This window comes from Arachis ipaensis, chromosome B2, assembly GCF_059453495.1.
Source record: "Arachis ipaensis isolate K30076 ecotype BB chromosome B2, ASM5945349v1, whole genome shotgun sequence".
NCBI classification, from domain to species: Eukaryota; Viridiplantae; Streptophyta; class Magnoliopsida; order Fabales; family Fabaceae; genus Arachis; species Arachis ipaensis.
In genome coordinates this window covers 115733499-115755877 of record NC_142437.1, presented here as the reverse complement: position 1 = coordinate 115755877, position 22379 = coordinate 115733499, and the positions used below count along the sequence as shown (strand labels likewise).

The window sequence follows — 22379 nt, the reverse complement described above, 5'->3', positions numbered from 1 at the left end:
TTTTTTAAGATGTAATATTTTATTTATAGTTATTTTTTATTATTTTTATTTTTATCTCATTTGACATCGAACTTAGCTTGTTATAAAATTATAATATTTAATCTATTATATATTATTAAATATAAACTTTTAATTTATTAATTTAATGAACTTTTAAAAATAAACTTTTTTTTGGTTTTATAGTTTAATCATATAGAAAATATTAAAAAAAAAAACTACTATGATTTAGGTTACATTTTGAATATTTCATAAAAAAATTAATGGTCGAATTTTCATGTTTAATAGAAATAATTTTTTCAGAATTTAATTTTAATTAGTTATCCCTAAAATTAATAATAAACTAATTAATATAATTTACATATACTAACTTATAATTTAAAATAATACACTATTTAATTTAAATTAATAAAATATAATTCTAAATATAAATGCTAAAATTTAAATTATATATGTTCAAACTACACCTAACTGATTATATTTAAAATAAATTTAAAATTTTAAAATAATATTTAATTTAAGATTTAATTACTCTGTTAGTTTTTATAATTTTGTAAAATTTTCAATTAGGTTCCTATACTTTTTTTTTCTTTTAATTAAGTCCCTGCACCAATTTTTTTTTAAATTAGATCTCTCTTAGCAGTAATTAACTTAATTTTATAGGGATCCAACAAAAAAAAAAGTTCATGCAGAGACCCAAATAAAAGAAAAAAAGTGTAGGAATCCAATTAAAAAAAAGTTTTGGTATAAAAACTCAATTAAAAGGAAAAAAAGTACAGGGACCTAATTAAAAATTTCGCAAACTTATAGGAACTAACAAAATAATTAAACCTTAATTTAAATATAATTTCAAATAATTTTTTGTATTTAAATAAACGCAAATTACATATTATTATACAATTTTAAAGAAATAAACAAAATTAATTAAAACAAGAGCCATGATTCAATAATGAATTAATGACTCACATGAACAAAAAATAGTTTTTGAGCATGCATTTATCCTTTTGTCCTTGACCTAACACTTCTCTTGCATTACCCAACACCACCATATGTCAACAAAGTATTTGTCGGTCAACAGTAAGTCACCTTTAGCCACCACAATTTTAGCCACCAGAGAACTTCCCTTTTGATAAACATGTATAAACAAATGCTGTCTAAGGATATAGATTAAGCATACCATAATAAAAAATGTTTTATAAATGTTATTGTAAAATTTAGTGTTTTTTTAATACATTGAATATATCAAAAGCATTCAAAAATTTATATATACTTCATTATATAAAATCATCATCGTTTAGAGGTATTCTCTTCATTATATGAAATTATCATCATTTAGTGAATGACACACACATAACTTACAGTTAAGCACTGATACGAGTCATTTTACAAAGTAAATTCTATTATCACAGTTAATTTTATTAGATGCATATTTTCTCGATTTCAAGACATTACGAAAGATAGCATGCTAACTTGGATTGAAGACGAGCATGACATTATTCACGAGACAGCAGATGACATGTTTCTATTGAGAGCAGCAAGTCAAGGACACCGATTGTATTTCGGTGATCATCGAAACTTATCTTCGGAGCCAGATTCTAGTTCTGATTCGGGTTTGGACTATGACTTAAGTTTGGGTTGGGACGATATGGTCCCGGACCTTTATGTGTTAGCGTGTAGTGGTTTAGGGTAACCTTGTTACCACGGTATATTTTGTCAGTTTCATATTTTTACAAGTTTGCGACTTTCTGGTAAGTTAATCTAGTGGCTTGGATAAAATACATATGGATATTTGTGTATGATTGTATCTTTCGTTATTTTTGTTTCGCCAAACAAATACTATATATATACATGTACTTTCATGTACTCTTGTGTTTATGTTTTGATAAACATGTATAAACAAACGCTGTCTAAGGATATAGATTAAGCATACCATAATAAAAAATGTTTTATAAATGTTATTGTAAAATTTAGTGTTTTTTTTAATGCATTGAATATATCAAAAGCATTCAAAAATTTATATATACTTCATTATATAAAATCATCATCATTTAGAGGTATTCTCTTCATTATATGAAATTATCATCATTTAGTGAATGACACACACAACTTACAGTTAAGCACTGATACGAGTCATTTTACAAAGTAAATTCTATTATCACAGTTAATTTTATTAGATGCATATTTTCTCGATTTCAAGACATTACAAAAGATAACATGCTAACTTGGATTGAAGACGAGCATGGCATTATTCACGAGATAGCAGATGACATGTTTCTATTGAGAGCAGCAAGTCAAGAACACTGATTGTATTTCGGTGATCATCGAAACTTATCTTCGGAGCCAGATTCTAGTTCTGATTCGGGTTTGGACTATGACTTAGGTTTGGGTTGGGACGACATGGTCCCGGACCTTTATGTGTTAGCATGTAGTGGTTTAGGGTAACCTTGTTACCACGGTATATTTTGTCCGTTTTATATTTTCACAAGTTTGCGATTTTCTGGTAAGCTGATCTGGTGGCTTGGATAAAATACATATTTTTAATGGATATTTGTGTATGATTGTATCTTTCGTTATTTTTGTTTCACCAAACAAATACTATATATATACATGTACTCTCATGTACTCTTGTGTTTATGTTTTGATAAACATGTATAAACAAACGCTATCTAAGGATATAGATTAAGCATACCATGATAAAAAATGTTTTATAAATGTTATTGCAAAATTTAGTGTTTTTTTTTAATGCATTGAATATATCAAAAGCATTCAAAAATTTATATTATTATATTTTTAAAATGTGATTTAAGATTAACCGGGGGCTAATTTCGTATCATTATTATACCATATTATTATTATTATCAACATAAATGGATCACCATTAAGATAACAATTTGCCATTAATAAAATCATTGGATAATGAATAAGAATTAGAATTGTATCAATATAATTAAAATCAATATAATTAAAATGATTAAAAATATTTTCGAGTGATAATTAGTTTTTTAATTGATTTTATATAATTATAATAAAGATATTTTCTTAAATTAATATATATGCATTATTCATTAAATACTAATTGTAATATTGTAATATAATTATAATAAAGATATTTTTCTAAAATAAATTTATTTAGAGAAATATAAATTGATTATTATATTAATAACTGGTGTCATTATCATATAATTATCATATCATATTATTATTATTATTATTATTATTATTATTATTATTATTATTATTATTATTATTATTATTATTATTAAAATGATTAAAAATATTTTTGATTGATAATTGATATAGTTTAATAATACATTAAATATTGATTTTATATAACTATAATAAAGATATTTTTTTAAATTAGTATAATTATGCATTATTACTTAAATGCTAATTATAGTATAATTATAAAAAAGATATTTTTATAAAATAAACTTAAAAGAGAAAATAGTACATTCATTTTGGCGGGAAAATGATTCATGAGAAATCGACACTTCATTTTTATTTGTTAGGAAAAAATTTAATTTTAGTATATTAAGTAGATAAATAAGTAGATAGATAGATAAATAATTATCCCCCATACAAACAAAATAATACATTTCCTTTTCTTGTAGCCATATTTTGTCAAAGCGTATGCGAGTAGTTGGTAAACTATTTTTCCTCACTGAGGTCCCATCCTAGATGTAACGATTGTATATTATATTACATGTATGATGTATTATCTTAAATCTAATAACATCAATACAAGAAGACGAGGGAGCACAAGCCAAAAGTTTGACTGTTATACTCAAGATTCGAATAAACATCATGTAAAAGAATTTCTGTTGAATTTGGGAAAATTTTGTATAAATTTTTATTTTGTGGGTTATCTAAAACAAAGATGGTAAAAATGGGTCTAGATGTCATAATCCCAATGTCTTTAATTGAACATGTTTATGTCCACTTCTTAGATGATAGTGAAAAATAGGGGTGTTCAGATCCAAACCGGTCCAAAAAAAACCGCAAAATCGGACCGATCCAAACCGAAAACCGAATTAAACCGCTCTATTTTGGATATTTTTTGGATTTTGGATCGGTTTTATTGCGGTTCGGTTCGGTTTGCGGTTCCACTCTACATAACCGAACCGAACCGAACCGAACCGCATATATTACAAATAATAATAATAATAATAATAATAATAATAATAATAATAATAATAATAATAATAATACCTACCGTATCACTAGCACACTAGTGCAGTAGTGCAGCGCCGATTCCCATTTGAAACCCTAAACTAAAGAAAGAAAGTAAGAAACCCTTTCTGCTCAGTGCTCTCTCTCGCTCCTTAGTCCTTAGTCTTCGTTCTTCATCCTTAGTTCCTTACACAACATCACAACATCACTCACTCTCACTATCACAGATTCACAGCATCACTCACTCTCAGTCACTCCCACTGACACACGCCGCGTCGTCCGTCGCTCTTCTTTTGAGTAATGCCCTTCGTCGCCTCCTCTTCTCAGTGACGCCGCTGGCGGCTCCTCTCCGCGGTGACGCCGCTGCCGCCTTCTCCCCTCGGTGGCGCCGCTGCTGCTCTTCTTCAAGGTATATTTTTACTTAGTTTTGTTTATTTTGTTTTGTTCTGTTGTTTTAGGATTTTATTTAAATTTAATTTTTACTTGTTAATCTGTGTTAAACTATGTTAAATTGTTCATTGTTGAAGGTTTGAAGAAGGAGGAAATGGGCTGGGTAATTGTTTGACTTCTGTATCATTTGATCCTGATTTATGTAGACAAGCTCTTGCTAGAATGATAATCATAGATGAGTTGCCTTTTAGATTTGTTGAAGGGGAGGGATTTCGTTATTTCATGAGTGTTTTACAGCCAAAACTCCATATTCCGGGCAGAATTTCAGTTGCTAGGGATTGTTGGAACTTGTTCATGAATGAAAAACATAAGTTGAAGAGTGTCTTTGTAAACTCAAATCAAAGTGTGTGTTTGACCACTGATTGTTGGACTTCTGTACAAAATCTAAACTATCTTTGCCTCACTGCACATTTTATTGATCAAGATTGGAAGTTGCAAAAGAGAATTCTTAACTTTTGTCTCATCAAGAATCATAAAGGTGAAACAATTGGTAGGAAGATAGAAAAATGTCTTTTGAATTGGGGAATAAGTAGAGTCTTTAGCATCACAGTTGATAATGCTAGTTCAAATGATGTTGCCATTTGTTACTTGAAAGGTAGAATGGAAGATTGGAATTCACATCCTTTAAAAGGTGAACATTTGCATGTTAGGTGTTGTGCTCATATCTTGAACTTGGTGGTGAATGATGGTTTGAAGGATATGCATTCTTCAATTAGTAAAATTAGAAATGCTGTTAGATATGTCCGTGCTTCTCCTAGTCGTATGGATAGGTTTAAAAGTTGCATTAAAGAGGCTAGGATCCAAGACTGCTCTTGTGTGCAATTAGATGTCCCCACTAGGTGGAATTCCACTTACATAATGCTTGATAGTGCTTTAAAATTCCAAAAGGCCTTCAAGAGATTAAGTGAGAGGGATGCTGAGTTTGTAATGATGCAAGGGGGCATTCCAAAGAATGAAGATTGGGATAATGCAAGATGCTTTGTGAGGTTTTTGAAGATTTTTTCTGATGTAACCAAAAAAGTCTCGGGTTCTACATTTGTGACTTCTTCTTCATATTTTCATCACTTTTGTTCAATTCTTAGTTCTTTGAAGACTTGGGCTGATAGTAATGACATACTACTTAAGGGTATGGCTACAAAAATGAAGGCTAAGCATGATAAATATTGGGGTAACTTGAGGAACATGAATATGATGATTTTTGTTGCTGTGGTACTTGACCCTAGATACAAGATTAAGTTTGTTGAGTGGAGTTTTCAAAGGTTGTTTGAGAAGGAGGATGCTGATTTCTTATGTGGTAAGGTGAAGGAAGTATTCAGTGACTTGTTTAACAGCTATAGAGTTGCTCTCAATAGTGATCAAGCACACCAATCTGCACAACACAGCCAAGATGTGGATATGGATGATAGTGCCTTTGATGATGTTCGCTTTGCGGCAGCATTTGAAAATGATGTACAAGCAAGTGAGAGTGTCAACACAAATGAAGTGGATTTATATCTCATGGAGTCCTTGGAGAAACCAGTTGATCCAAGTAGTTTTGATATTTTAACTTGGTGGAAAGTGAGCTCTAACAATTACAAATATCCTGTTTTAAGTCAAATTGCGAGGGATATTCTAGCTATGCCAGTGTCAACGGTTGCTTCTGAATCCGCCTTTAGCACTGGAGGTAGAGTGCTTAATCAATATAGGAGCTCTCTTACTCCAAAAACTGTTGAAGCTTTGATTTGTGCACAAAATTGGTTTCGAGCCAATTCATTGCCAATTGACCTTGAGGAGTCTTTTGAAGAATTTGAAAAACTTGAGAAAGGTAATGTTCTTTAATATTATGTTTTATTTTATCTTCACATAGTGATTAACTTTACTATTTGATAATATGTTTAACTTACTAATATTTATTTTATTACATTTTATTGTAGAACTTGAACCAATTCCTCAACTAATAGATGAAGAAGGCTCTGGTGATGAATCTGATTAGTGATCGGTGTTTCAGCTTTCAGTTTGGAGTTTTTTATGTTATGTTTTTATTAAGACTTTTCTATATTATTTAATTTTGTGTTGTTGAGACTTGTTTAGTTATTTTGATGTTGAAGAATTATTATTTTATCAAAACTTGTTGAATATGTTGGATTGTTGGACAATTGGACATGTTAGTTTATAATGTTTTATGGAATTTTTGTTTTATTATTCCGTTGAATTGTGTTTTATTATTATAATGGATTATTGGACAGGTTATATAACTTTATAAATTAAGTTATTATTTTGTATTTAAAAAACCGCGGATTCAAACCGATCCAAACCGCTTGTAATCGGATCGGATCGGATCGGATTTTCAAAAAATGTTCATCCAATCCAAACCGCACCGCACATAAATTAAGTGTTCGGATCGGATGACTTTTTCCTTCAAAACCGAACCAAACCGCACCGCGAACACCCCTAGTGAAAAATATATGTATGAAATTTTAATGCCTAAGTTAACAAAAATTTTAAATAGAGTCTGTGTAAGTTGTACAAAAAATATTTGAAGTGTTAGTTATCATAAGATAAATCTCTTTTATTGGTAACGGATAATTATTTTTTTTAACTGTGAGAAAAGTTATGTCAGGCTCAGTTGATTATCAATTTTGATTATCATCTTTGTAGTGATAATTAAAGAAATAAAAATTTTTTTAACTTATTTTCTAAGTCGGATTGAGTCACGGGTTCCCGAGTTAGTGTTCTTATCTGTTTGGTTTGGAAGTGAATGCTCCTTCATTGGAACAGGTTGCATGAAAATGGGTTGGGACAAGGCTAATTTGAGTCCGTGTATGAATAATCTTTTGGTTACAAAAGTTTTATATTATATTATGAAATTATTTATTATAAAAATTTAAATATTTAATTATTCTATTGGTCTCTATAATTTTATTAAATTTACAATTAGGTCTTTATATATTTTTTTCTTTTAATTAAATTTTTATATTATTTTTAATTTTATAATTAAATCTTTCTTAGTATAAAAAATATTAGAATTAATTAAATATTTTTTCGTAAATTGAAGGTATTCATAATTAAAAACCTAATAAGATCTTTGACTGTATCTATATTGGGAAGAATATTCTATTAATTTTAATGTTTTTGACATAAAAATAACCTAATTACAACAATTCAGCAAGAGGGTTCAATGTGATTGATGACATCAAAGCCATGGTGGAGAAAGAATGCCCTGCCGTGGTGTCATGTGCTGATATTCTTGCATTGGCTACTAGAGACTCTGTAGTTTATGTAATGTACACCAATCAAATTTTAGTGATGAGTGTTATAAGTGAAATTGTGGGCTTAAAACATTGATAATTTTGCAGTTGGGAGGACCATCTTGGGAAGTAGGCTTACGAAGAAGAGATTCTACTACAGCAAGCAGACTTGATGCTAATAACTCCATTCCTACACCCTCCTTCAGTCTAAGTACTCTCAAACAGAATTTCGCTAACCAAGGCCTTTCAGAGAAAGACTTGGTGGCCCTTTCAGGTAACTATTATTTGAAGGTGGTTATTTCTATGAAGACGTCTTCATATGAAGATAGATGATATTGTGAATCATTAGATGGTTCAGTCAAACATGTCAAATCATTTAATGGTTTGCAAATTTATCTTCACATGAAGTCGTTATCATGGAAGTAGTAACCTTACTTGAATAATGCCACCAATTATATATAATGAAACATCAATTAATAAGGGTAGATTTCCATAACAGGGGCACATACCAATATACCATTGACCTAGCTCAATGCAGACTTTTCGGACCACATATCTACAATGACACCAACATTGATGCCTCTTATGCCAAATTCTTGCAGAGCAAGTGTCCCAGAACTGGAAACGACAAATTGCTCGAACTCCTCCACCGTCAAACTCCCTTCCATTTCGATAACCTGTACTACAAGAATTTAGTTCAGAAGAAGGTTCTTTTTCATTCTGACCAGAAGCTGTACACCGGCGATTCTACCGACCATCTAGTGGGGAAATATGCTACGGATAGAGTTGCAATTTTTTAATGACTTTGCCGGGGACATGGATGAAAACGAGCAGAATCAAGCCTCTCACAGGAGGAAAAAAAAGGGAAATCAGACTCAATTGTGCTAAAGTCAACTAAACATCAACTACTTAAAATTATGTAATAATGGTTATTTTTCATTCCAAAACTATGTCTGAATTTCGATAATTTGTTCTTGGTGTCAAGGAACCTGGTTTATTTCATCAATAAACTTTCTTGAGTTTATGTGAATGTGCACATGATTTTCCCAAGCTCTTCAGTTTTCCTGTAGACATATTTACATCAATGTAAGTTCAATTATTTATTACATCTATTTGGTTATAGTGATCTTCTAACTATAACTTTGTCATCATGCTAAGATGCAATGAAAATAATCATAATATTTATTCAGCTTATCCATACAATTTACATCACTGTGAGATCAGGAATTCATCATGACCAAAAGGTTTACAAGAATATTATATTTTGTTAGAGGGATTGAATCTACATCGTTTAGAAAACTGATATATCATTACTATACAACTAGCTAAACAAAAAAACAACGTTCTAGCTGCTAGTTACACTTGGATCGCATCTTTGCCACTTCATCCGGTTCATCATCTGTTTCAACTTCCTCTTCCAATAGTTCAAATTCATCAATCATTTTGAAGTAGGCTCTCTGTTTTTCAATGTAATCTTGCAGCTCGGAATTCTTGAGCGTATCTTCGGATGATGTGGTGCGCTGCTTCTGCAAAAAGCAAAAATGAACCCAAAAACTTCAGCATGGTATCTATTACGACATGATTCAATCAGGAATTTCGAAATAATAACCATACAAAAATATATGGCATATGTAGATAAGTACTTCAAAGATTTTAATCACATTCTACTTCAAACTGAACTATTTAAGACTTTTTGTAGAAGAATAAGTAATGACCAAAAGAGTTCTGACTTTTTGTCAATCGCAAATTATGCAATTTACTCGAAACTTAAACACGACATACTTAAGAAATTTGAAAAACAACTAGAAAAGCACGAGTACTCTAACTTTAACTATTATACACACACTGTATGCAAAATTCTTATTGCAGTATTTTCAGAATGGACCATTTCAGAAAACAACAATAACTTGCAAACAATAATAATCAATCAACACACATATACATAGAAGTTTGACGGTCCAAATAAATCCATTGAAACAGAGTAATAATCAATCTATTTACCTTTCTCAAAGGACCTGTCAATGCCTTGGCTTTAGGTAGATTTGCACTTTTACCACCATCAGTTTTCGGGCTGCTTTTCATGACAACAGAACATATGTGACAAATAATTATATGGTATGCTTTCTAGGGAAGAGACAATATAAGTAACAATGAAACTTGGCTGCCTCTATTAAGCCCATAGTTACTGTGGATGTGTCCAACTATAACATATATATCAATATCAATAAGGAATTAAGGAAACACGAACTTAGAGAATTTGACAGATTCTATTTGAAGGCTAAAACAGATGAAACAAAAAGGAGAAATCATAATCATTAATAACTTCAATATAGCATCACATGCACCACAACAAACCATGATAGACTTTCCAAGTTTTCAATCAAGACCTACACGCCTAACTCGACCAATCCTCGTAGCACACAACATTCATCAGAATATCTTAAGCAAAATTCTTCCAACTTGCAAGACGTGAAACTATCATGAGAAAAACAGGACAAAAATTCTTCGTGTGGAACTATATCCCTATTTCTTATCTTTTTTGTTTTAAAAATTTTCTTCTCTCTTTGTTAACTATTTCCCTATTGAAGCACTTCATTCATACTTTACCAAAGTGCTCAAATTATAAAGGTTTGCAGCATAATTTCTTTTCCATTTCTACTACTCCATGAACCTTACTCAGCCCAAGTACTAATTTCTTCAACCAATGTTAATCACACGGTTACACCTACATCCAAGTTCTAGAGCAACACTAACAGTGACTTAGTAAAACAGGAGGAAGAATTACCTTGTATCAGAGAGCTTCAAAATGGGTGTGCTGATGTCAGGAAATGCCAAAGCCTTCCCTTTATCCTTCCTTTTATTTGGAGCACTTCTTCGGCCGTAGGTTACTGAAATAGGCTCAAAATCCTCAAGATCAACAAAATTCCCTGAATTCAAAGCAAATAAAATTGCACACTCAATAAATTACCCTAAACCCTAATCCACATTCAATTACTAACAATCACAGTTTATATATCATTGTAAATCTAGCGTTGCTCCCAAGCAACTTGAGCTTAACGCAAATTGAGCTAGAATCTCATCCTAATTTGTAAAATCATTGCACTGCAAGCGACTAATCCTAAAAGGCAATAATTATAGATAAAAGCTGAAATAATATTGGAAACAAATTCAAGAAATTGAGAGCAGAATAATTGAAGTACCGGGAGGAGACGAGGTTTTCGGCAACGAAGGCGGAGGAGGAGCAACGGCAGGGTTCGAAGAAGTGCTTTGGAGATTTGTGGAAGCGTTGGTAGAAGAGGCGCATGAAGAAGGTTTATTAAGGCGAGGTTCGGAAGAAGTAGAAGGAGGTTTGGATTTGGGTTTGGGTTTGATAGGGTTTATGGAAAGTGGAGAAGAAGAAGAGTTAAGAGTGTTGGTGCGATCGGAGAGAGGGTTTCTGCGTTTAGTGGTTCGGAACATGGGTTGATCCATAAGCGCTATTCGCATCAACTGGAGAGTGTTGGGCATCTTGTAACAAAACTTCGATTTCTTCTGGCCTCATTCCAGGTTCAGATTGCTGAAGTAGTAACTTAACCATATTTCTCTAAACATTTTACTAGAAACTCATTGACGTGAAACAAAAAGGCAAACAAAGAATTTATAGTGCACATAAAAAAAAAGTTAAATTGCAACTTCAAAAAATAACAAAACAATCAAGGTAGAGCTACACATGTTCATAAAGTGCAAATAATGGAAAGTGAGTATTGTACCTTGCCACGACACTATTACTTTTGTTTTGACAAAATCTGGTTAGAAGCTTCAACCAAAAGTTTCAATCTGTTCAGAATAAACCAATTATGTTTAAAAGCACAAATTAAACCAAAATGAAGCTTCTTTTCTGTAATAATGAACTCTAGAAGTATGTATATAATTATCTTAGATACGACAAAATATATAGTCACTAAATATATAGGATCATGAGCTATTCTCTGTTTTCTGAAGTACTGTTTCAATTCAGAAATTAAAAAAAGAAGACCTACAGCTAAATGATATGTTAGAAATCCCTGAATTCAAGGATGCTAAAGTTCAATTTGATGCTATTTCTAACAGGTTAATTGCATTTCACTAATACGTTTATTAGCATAGCATGAACTATTTTCTAATATATACAATATTCATATTTAACACAGATATATACATCTACTGATACAAATTGATGAAAACACAATTTCTTGATATTACAGGTATCTTGTACCAAGAAATCTACTGATACAAAACGAGACAAGAATAATGTCATAAGTAGAAGATTATAAGACAAGAATACTGTTTATCACAAAGCATGATGATCATCACAACTCATAAGAATTCAAATTTTTCCATAAAACTAGCTGGCAGCCAATGACAAACTCTGCATGGATAAGAATACTATCATCATTATTACTGACTAAAAAAGGCTATACTAACTATAATAAGTTATTGTGCAAACTCAAACATATAGTTAGTTACTCAAATATGAAGTCCTTAATTGAACTAACACACATAGTTGAAACTGAACTACAACAACAACAACAGTAATAATCAATTTAATTTTATCAAGTGTTATGTATGAATTATATATTAGATGAAACTGAACCTATGAGTAACACAAAGCTAGCTATCCCTTTATATTAATGGATGAACTTAATTTAACTGATGTATTAACTCAGATCTATATATACAAAAACTCTCAAGTCTGTCAAGTTGAAAGTTGAATAAAGAGTGGCAGAATGAGAAATAGAGGAAGAAAATGAAATAGAAGAGCGAGGAGCAAAGTTGCATAAAAGGACAAAGAAGTTTCAATGAGGGATCTGTGTGAAACATATGATAAACAGAATTTTGGTACTTATCTTTTCGAAAAATATTAATTCTGTTCTGTTCCACATTCTGTTTCATTTTTTCGAAAAACAAGAGCTTAACATAATAAAGTGGAGTTTATTACAAGAAAAATTAAGCTAAATACACCATTATCATCAACCAAGTATTATAGGTCCATTCATTCCAAACTTTAGATCGGGAACTAATTAAGCTAAATACACCATTATCATTGACCAAATATATATAGTGAAAATTAGAAATCAGAAAAAATATATATGTAGTATATATTTATGCTCTCAATGATACACTGTACACTTTTCAGAAATCAGAAAATAGTATACGACCACATTATTTTTAAACACTTTTTAGAAACCAGCACTTGGCGGGAGTGGATCCTCTCCAATGGAAAAAAACTGGATGCTATCCAGTGTTTAATCTAACCCTTCATTACTTTCTCTCTCCTATTTAATTTTGGTTCCACTTAAAAAATTAAAGGTGAAAGATTACACTTTATTTTCTCAAGTATTTTTTTCACTGGAGAAGATCCATTTCCGCACTTGGCATGTGGAGGGCTTCGTATGGTTGGGGTATGTACTACTCTAGCCAGGGAGTTGAGGAACTCTCCCGTTCAAGCGACGGCTAGTGCTTTGGTGTCGGCCCGTGCTGATGTGGAAAGGCTGAATGGGCAGAAGAAGGACTTGGAGTAGGAGCGAGAGGCCTTGAGGTCCGACCTTCAGAGAGCTCGGGAAAGAGCTACCAAGTCGGAGGCTGCTGCTGCTTTGGTTGAGGAGAAGGCCAAGAAATTCCAGGAGAGCTATACTCGTGTATTTGCAGAGAGATTGGCCCTGGAGGAGGAGTTACGAAAACTGAAAGAGGAGTTTGCTGAGTCTCAGGAGTTGGCAGCTTTGGGGATAGACGAGATGTTCTAGAACTTGGAAGCTCAGGTTAAGGTCTTGGCTCCCGACCTTGACCTTTCCCTCTTCAGTGTGAACAACATTGTAGTTGATAGTAAAATAGTTCCGGCACCCGAGGAGGATGATGAGGAGGAGCCTCCAGTGGGTCCAAAGATCTCAAGGCCTCAGGTCGGGCAGACCTCCACCTCAGGAACCAAACCTGAAGCCGCTACTGTGGAGACCTCTCCTCCGGCCTCTGTTGTCGTGTTGGCCTAGCCAGTCTCCGTGCTCCCTCCTTCTCTTGGAAAAGATGATGTTACTGGCAAAAACCTTATTCCTCTTTAGGCCTTTTTATATTTTGTTTCATATAACTCATATGGCCCGGCTTGTGGACTTATAACACTTTTGATTCCTTGTAATAGTTTATAGTTGTTTGAACACTTTACCTTTTAGTTGTTTGTTCACAACTTTTATGAAATAATGTTCAAAACTTTATTAAAGTTGCAAAGTACCCTTTTCGTAGTAAGGTCCAGTTTATTTTGTCTTTTGAGTCGTAACAAATTCAAAAGTTTATTAATTTCCTTACATAGGTCCGACTTCGAGTAATTGGCCTTTACTAAGTTACTTTTACAACTCGTTTTTTATCTATCCTGTTTGAGGTCGCTTTGTACGAGTTGTTTGTATAACTTCTTATATTAACTTGTACCTCGTGGCTTCATCGTTGCCGACCACTTTTAGGTTAGACAATGATTTTTTGCGATTTATCGAGCTTAAATTAATGCGTTTGAGATAGGAAACCTTTGAAGAAAGAAATGGAATAGGAATTTTATTAATATTTAAGAAATTCCTTTACAAAAAGCTCACGTCCCTAGCCCTCATGTTGGTGCCTCGTTAAAAAACCCTTGAGATCGGAAAAAAGAGTGTACCAATAAAACGAGATTTACTACTTTAGCTGTAATATTTCTTCAAGTTACAAGCGTGCCATGATTTCGGGAGCTTCCGCCCTTGAAGGTCGGACACCTTGTAAAAACCTTTACCTAAGATCTCTATTATCTTGTAAGGTCCTTTTCAATTTGCAGCCAACTTTCCTTCTCCAGACTTCTGTATTCCAATGTTGTTTCGGATCAGAACGAGGTCGTTGGTTCTGAAGTTTCTCTTGATCACCTTTTGATTGTATCTTAAAGCCATCCTTTGCTTTAGGGCTTCCTCTCTAATCCGAACTCTTTCTCGGACTTCATGAAGGAGGTCAAGCTCTTCCTTTTGAGCCTGGATGTTAGCTCATTATTCGTTGTAAAATAGGACTCTAGGTGATTCTTCAGCTACTTCTATGGGGACCATTGCTTCCATTCCGTAAGCAAGTCGGAAGGGTGATTCTTCCATTGTGGAATGTGGAATGGTCCGATATGCCCACAAGACTTGAGGAAGCTCGTCTACCCAAGCTCCTTTCGCGTCTTGCAATCGGCGCTTTAACCCGACCAATATGATTTTGTTGGCAGTTTCAGCCTGTCCATTGGCCTGGGGGTTCTGCGGATGTGAACTGGTGTTGTATTTTTAGGTCGACCGCCAAGTTCCTAAAGGTTGAGTTGGTGAATTGAGTCCCATTGTCCGTGGTGATGGAGTATGAAACTCCAAACCTTGTGACAATGTTCTTATACAGAAATTTTCGACTTCTTTGAGCAGTAATAGTTGCTAAGGGCTCTGCCTCAATCTATTTAGTGAAATAGTCAATCCCTACTATGAGGTATTTGACTTGGCCTGATGCTTGTGGAAAGGGTTCGAGTAGGTCAAGGCCCCATTTCGCAAATGGTCATGGTGAGGTAACACTGACGAGCTCCTTTTGTAAGGTCGGCCAGAAAAAACCAACTCAGATAACTTTTTTGGCTAGTGACCGAGCTCCCAAATGATTTTCACATATGCCATTATGTACGTCTTCCAAGACTTCTCTTGTGTTGGAGGTTGGGACGCATTTTAAGAGGGGTGTTGAAATTTCTCTTTTGTATAAAATATTGTGGACTAATGTATAATTTTGTGCCTCCTTTACGAGCTTTCTGGCTTCCTTTTTGTCCTTAGAAAGTACGTCGAATTTGAGGTAGTTGACTATGGGAGTCATCCACCCTAGATGTTGATTAAATATGGTCAGTACTTCTTCTTCCTTTGATATGGATGGTGATTACAGAGTCTCTTGGTTGAGACTTCTATTGTTGCCCCCTGACTTGGTGCTGGCTAACTTTGAGAGGGCATCAACTCGGACATTGGATTCCCGATCTATATGTCAGACCTCACTTTCTGAAAAGTGTGTTAGTTGTTCTCAGGTCTTATCCAAGTACTTCTTCATAGTGGGGTCTTTAGCATGATAAGTACCGTTAACTTGCGAAGTTATTACTACTTGAGAATCACTGAACACCACCACTTTTTCTACCTCCACTTCTTTAGCCAGCTTCAAGCCAGTAAGTAGGGCCTCATCCTGTGCTTGATTGTTGGAAGCAGGGAACTCGAACCTTAAAGATAGCTCTATTTGAGTCCCATGGTCGCTTTCTAGGATAACACCAGCTCCACTTCCAACCTTATTTGATGACCCGTCTATATACAAACTCCATATAACTGGGTTTTCTGGACTTTTGGTGTATTCGGCAAAGAAGTCAACAAGGTACTGAGACTTAATAGCTGTCCGAGCTTCGTACCTTAAGTCGAACTTGGACAACTCTACCGTCCATTGTAGCATCCAACCTGCTAAGTCCTTCTTTTGTAAGATGTATTTCATTGGTTGATTAGTGCAGACTTTAATGGCATGAGCCTGGAAGTAAGGCCGGAGCAGCCTTCAAGATGTGAGGATAAGGGCATAAGCAAACTTTTCTATCTTTTGATAGTTCAACTCTCTTCCCCTTGTAAGGTTTTGCTGATGAAGTAGATAGATTGCTGCCTCTTTTCGTCTTCTTGGACCAGGGTTGAAGCTATAGTCCGGCTTCCAACTGACATATATAATACGAGCTCTTCCCCTTTTTTAGGTCGGGTAAGTATGGGTGGTTGCCCCAAGAATGCCTTAAAGTCTTGAAAGGCTTGTTCGCATTCTGGGGTCCGTTCAAATTGCTTTCCTTTTCTTAGAATTGAGTAGAGGGGAAGTGATTTCAAAGCTGACCCGGCTAAGAATTTGGATAGGGCGGCCAACCTTCCGTTTAGTTGTTGGACCTTTTTAACACAAGTCGGGCTCTTCATATTGAGTATAGCCTGGCATTTGTCTGGGTTTGCTTCTATTCCTCTTTGGATTAACATGAACCCTAGAAACTTTCCAGCCTCTACTGCAAAAGTGTATTTTGAGGGATTTAACCCCATTTCATGCTTCCTTATAGTAGAAAATATAGGGATGTATGCGAATCGGATCGCGGTGGTAGTGCAAATCCAAATTGGCTGCAAGGCGACGCAGACGCCGATGGAGCCTCCATGAATTTGGAGAAAAACACTGCTAGGGTTTGGTTTTCATGGAAGAGGGGCTCTGCTAGGATTTAGTTTTCCGATGGAATGAGAAAGAAAAATCTGAAGAGGAAGGGTTAGAGTTAGGTTAGTAATGGTAATTTAGTTTAGAGAAAAGGATAAAGAAGTTCTTGACTTTTTGGTCGCAGACATTCAAGTTCTTGACTTTCTTAAAATCTAGACACATTGATCTCTATTGTTCATTTGAGTTTGTCAGACCCAACGGAAAAACCAAACATGACTTTCATTATATTGACCTAGTCGATACAAATGTCCACGTGGAAGAGTTTTTAAAATGGAACAAATTAGATACGATGTGTCTAAATTTTAAAGAAGTTAGGTACTTAAATGTATTTTCAAATTCTCAAAGACTTAAATGTTCATAGACCAAAAAATCAGAGATTAATTTGCCTTTTTTTTCTTTAGTTTATGCACATTTCATTAATTGTGTTATTTGGATTTTTTCAATGAAAGTTTTATTATATTAATAGTGATTTTTTTTAATTATTTGTGAAAGTTTTGAATTAAATTGTCACAAATAAAATACACGGTGGAAGTTTTGAAAAACCCTTACTAAAATCTCTCACAAATAAGCATAAGTCTTTTAGTAAGCCAAGTAAATTCACTCGCTTATTATTTTTTTATTTTTTAAAATCACTTTTCTATTCTATTTCACTTTTTTTTCTTCTCTTATACCATTATAATTTGATTTATCACACCACCGTTGACTGGCTACCCGTTAAGACTTTTAATAACCATTCTAAATTTTAAATTTTAAATTTAAAATTCTAAATTCTAAATTTATTTTATTTTATTTTTATTTTTTTTTACTTGAATTTTGGATATTTTTATTTTTCTTAGTTTCAGATTTTTTTTATGTTTTTTTCTTTTTAATTGTTGGCTGATTTTTAAATTAGTCGGCTTTAAGTTTCCTAGACTTTTTTTGTTCAAATTTTAGGAGTTTATTATTAAGAATGCAAACTTATATTTTGATACAAATGAGTAAGTAGAGATTAAATTACTTGCAACACAAGGTAATGAAAATATGTAGCAATTCATAAAATCAAATTAAAGTACGTAGTTATCTAAAACATGTTTGTTGTTCAAGAATAAAATAGTAGATAAGAATAAGGAATATTGATTCTTTTCGGTTAATTATTCTTGTAGCAAATTAAGAGGTTTAGGAGTTATATTTCGATCAAATTCGGTGTCTTAGAAAATTTGACAAGCATATATATTAGAGGTATAAACAAGTGGCCTTCATTTCTAGTGACCAATAACTAACATACAACAAAGAAGCTAAGAACATATCATATATTCTCTCTAAGATGCAAGGCCAAAGAAAGATAATAGAAAGAATACAATGCAAATTGCAACTGGAAAGTGGAAAGGTACGAAGAAAATTCAGAGAACGAACCATGCATGCGTGCATTATAATTCTGACTATATGCAAATGGGAAATTAAAATTGAACAAATAAATATAAGTGTATAAAATAAAGCTTTTAATTTGGCACGTGGTCAAGCATCAACGTAACTATTGATGGTCTTAATCCATGCATGGAGGTCATGTCTCTCTATTTGTCGTTATAAGCCCAATTTCAAGTTTCATATATGATTTTTATCATACTTTCCCTTAAATTAATTATATATAAAATATACATGATAGTTTTCTATGATAGGTTTTCATTCGATTTTTTCTTCCTTCAAAATTTTCATATAGTTACATTTTTTATGTTACTGATCATATATGACCAATGGAGTCCAACTTTTGGAATATGTGACGTAAGTGTGATGACTAATTAAGTAAAGTTTGATATTTGTTTGTACACAATTTATCAGTAACTAAAAGGATTATCCAAAGCATTTTATTAAATATTTTGAGTTTCATATTATTAAGTGCATATATAGCTAGTGTTTATATATATATAATAAGAGCAACTATAAACAACCAACTTGTAAGTAATATATAGTTAGGGTCTGAATCGTGGCATGTTGATGAGCGGGGCAAGGCGGGGTCGGGTCCAGGCTAAATTCGCCCCTACCCGCCCCGGAGTGCATATATATATATATATATTAGGGTTAGTTCTCATAACTTCAGTGGCTCAGTTCTCACCGTCACCACTCAATTAGGGTTAGCAACCCCTTTCTCAGTTTTCACTTCCTCTGTTCCTCAGCTCTTCTCCTCTCCAAGACCATAGCCTCGCCGCCTTGGTTCAGTTCAACCCAGTGCCTGCCGTCGAATCTGCTCCAGTTTCGCGTCTCCTTCAAGCCGCCTGTGCCTGTCGCTCCTCCTCCGCGCAACTCGTCGCTGCCATCGCAAGTTCACAACTCGTCGAATCGTCTGATTCGTCTCATTGTCACTCTCCGCATCGCGTCTCTTCCGCGTCTCCTTCTAGCTGCCTGTGCCGGTCGCTCCTCCTCTGTGCCGCCTCTCAGTCCGAAATTCTCTGCGCTCCCTCCGGTCTCCAAGTCGCGCACTAGACGAGCCACCCCGTGCCTCCTCTGCATCGGAATCAACCCTCGTTCAGTCGTCCACGCCTCTCCTGGTCCCGAAACGCGCCACCTCCACCAGATTCTCCCCGCATAACATCGGTACAGTTCTTGCCCCTATCCCAGCCTTTCTTTTCTTTTTGAATGATTTAATATGTTTAATCTCTGGCTAATTTTGGATGTATCATGCGAATAGACAAAGAAGAATTTCTTTTGTTTTTGGGTGATAACAGATTGTTTGGATAGGTAACTGAGTTTGTAACTAAGTTTGTAACTGAGTTTTCTGAGTTTCTCAGCCTTTCTTTTCTTTTTGAATGATTTGATATGTTGAAATAGCTTGTTTGGGTTGAATCACAAACTGTTCTGTTTTCTTTGTTAACAAAATATGCACTTAGTTGGAATAAAGCTTGAAAATTTAAAGTTGTTTTAGCTTCTTTGTTGATTGGTTATAGGCAGAAGTTGTTTTGGCTTCTTTATCATTCTTATGCATTCTGGATTTTGAAAGTATTCTGATTTTTCAATTGTCATGGTGTTGTAATTGTGGAGAGAATCACAAACTACATACTATTCTGTATCCTTGGTTAACAAAATATGCACTTAGTTTGATGTTGATGTTAACTTTGATGTCATTGAGTTCTTCAGCCTCATCACAATTTGCAACTTTTGGAGATTTATGGATACCTTAACTCCACATTCCCATGATGGATTTCAGATCCTTCATTCAATAATCTTAGCTCAATTACTTTGGAGGAATGTGTCTGTGAATAGCTTCCAAAGTTTGGTGTATTACCTTCTCTAACTTACTTGGAATAAAGCTTAAAAAATTGAAGTTGTTTTGGCTTCTTTAATTAAGGAAATATGCTCATGGTGTTCTTGTGCATTTATGCTTTGAATTATCATTTTTATGCATGTTTAATTCTGATTTTATTCTGATTTGTAATTGTGCATTCTGATTTGAAGTTGTTTGATTTCCTTTTCACTAATTTGCTTCTTTTTTTTTCTTTTTAAATTTCTAGGAAAAGTGCTTTTGTTTTTCTCATGGAAATAATATCCAACAAACTAGTAAAATAACGAACTTTAATTTAGAAGAGGAGCAAATACTCTAACTTAAAATTTTAGAATTTGTAATGTTGATAAGTTTTCTACAACATATTATAGGATTTTAAAGGAAGTGAATGCATACATTTGGCTCGACTACTTTAATTGTGCATTCTGATTTGAAGTTGTTTGATTGCCTTTTCACTAATTTACTTCTTTTAATTTTCAGGTTTAAATCTTGATTTGTAAACTTTTAATGATGATGAAGATGTTGAAAGTGATCAAGAATAAGGGTTGAAGATCATTTTATATTTAATATTATAATTTCTTTATTATGGTATTAAATTTGTAGTGATCTAACAATATTTTTTTTTAATTTCAAGTTATTTTAGCTAATGACATTGTATGAATTTTATATTTGTATTTTAATTTATCTATGAATTTTAAATTTTTGTCTTAATTTATATATGAATAAGTAAAAATTAAAATATTTAATTTTTACAGGGACAGATCGGGGGTGGGGCGGGTACCCGCAGGAACGGATTCGAGTTCTGTTATTTACTACCCGCCCCTATAAAAATTAAATATTTTACAGGGCGGGTAGTACATGCTTAACAGGACGGCGGGGCAGGATCGGGTAGGACAAAAACCCGCCCCTACCCGCCCCATTGCCACCCCTATTTGACAAGCATATATATTAGAGGTATAAACAAGTGGCCTTCATTTCTAGTGACCAATAACTAACATACAACAAAGAAGCTAAGAACATATCATATATTCTCTCTAAGATGCAAGGCCAAAGAAAGATAATAGAAAGAATACAATGCAAATTGCAACTGGAAAGTGGAAAGGTACGAAGAAAATTCAGAGAACGAACCATGCATGCGTGCATTATAATTCTGACTATATGCAAATGGGAAATTAAAATTGAACAAATAAATATAAGTGTATAAAATAAAGCTTTTAATTTGGCACGTGGTCAAGCATCAACGTAACTATTGATGGTCTTAATCCATGCATGGAGGTCATGTCTCTCTATTTGTCGTTATAAGCCCAATTTCAAGTTTCATATATGATTTTTATCATACTTTCCCTTAAATTAATTATATATAAAATATACATGATAGTTTTCTATGATAGGTTTTCATTCGATTTTTTCTTCCTTCAAAATTTTCAAAAGTGGTAGTTACATTTTTTATGTTACTGATCATATATGACCAATGGAGTCCAACTTTTGGAATATGTGACATAAGTTTGATGACTAATTAAGTAAAGTTTGATATTTGTTTGTACACAGTTTATCAGTAACTAAAAGGATTATCCAAAGCATTTTATTAAATATTTTGAGTTTCATATTATTAAGTGCCTATATAGCTAGTGTTTATATATATAATAAGAGCAACTATAAACAACCAACTTGTAAGTAATATATAGTTAGTATTAATTAAATTTTTATTGTAAAATTATTTTTTTTAAATTTAAATTTCATAATTTAAAATAAAAAATTTAAAATTTAGAATTGCTTTGTTAGATAAAAAATTAATTTCTAATTAAACTCATATAAAAAAAATTTTTTGGTAACTTATTAATTTTACGGGCTTCGTAACAAAAAATTATATATTTTGTTAAAGAGAGTCTCTCGTGTAAATTGTTTTGAAGGGGTAAATCATTTTTTGATACTTTCAATTTTTTTTAATAGTTCGATAGAGAATCTATTAAACTTAAGTTTGATCTAGGCCATAAGCAAACCTATATCAGAAGGAAAAGTATAGGGTACCAACATATTATCTGCCAACTTCTGCCAACTCTTAT

General features: G+C 33.1%; 2 protein-coding genes across 8 annotated transcripts; one reads left to right on the top strand and one right to left on the bottom strand.

The window, feature by feature from the left end:
- The first annotated feature begins 7797 nt into the window (after window positions 1-7797).
- On the top strand, window positions 7798-8831 carry LOC107628533 (peroxidase P7-like). 2 transcript variants are annotated; one of them, XM_088503912.1, is made up of 3 exons: window positions 7798-7875; window positions 7953-8118; window positions 8447-8831. In XM_088503912.1, the coding sequence occupies exons 1-3, from the start codon at window positions 7798-7800 to the stop codon at window positions 8518-8520; spliced, it is 318 nt and encodes a 105-aa protein (XP_088360038.1). In that variant the 3' UTR covers window positions 8521-8831. The 2 variants fall into 2 exon arrangements, 1 of the variants encoding a protein (XP_088360038.1); XR_015904902.1 differs by lacking the exon at window positions 7798-7875 and having other exon boundaries at window positions 7978-8118; window positions 8344-8831.
- A 177-nt stretch (window positions 8832-9008) lies between these two features.
- LOC107625923 (sororin-like protein) lies at window positions 9009-11689 on the bottom strand. 6 transcript variants are annotated; one of them, XM_016328659.3, is made up of 5 exons: window positions 11594-11689; window positions 11045-11427; window positions 10630-10771; window positions 9846-9918; window positions 9009-9370 (listed from the first exon to the last, which is right to left on the bottom strand). In XM_016328659.3, exons 2-5 carry the CDS (start codon window positions 11349-11351, stop codon window positions 9197-9199), a joined length of 696 nt encoding a protein of 231 aa, XP_016184145.1. In that variant the 5' UTR covers window positions 11352-11427; window positions 11594-11689; the 3' UTR covers window positions 9009-9196. The 6 variants fall into 6 exon arrangements, with proteins under 6 accessions (XP_016184145.1, XP_088360037.1, XP_020971957.1 ...); XM_088503911.1 differs by having other exon boundaries at window positions 9846-9915; window positions 11594-11681; XM_021116298.2 differs by lacking the exon at window positions 11594-11689 and having other exon boundaries at window positions 11045-11495.
- Window positions 11690-22379: the final 10690 nt, after the last annotated feature.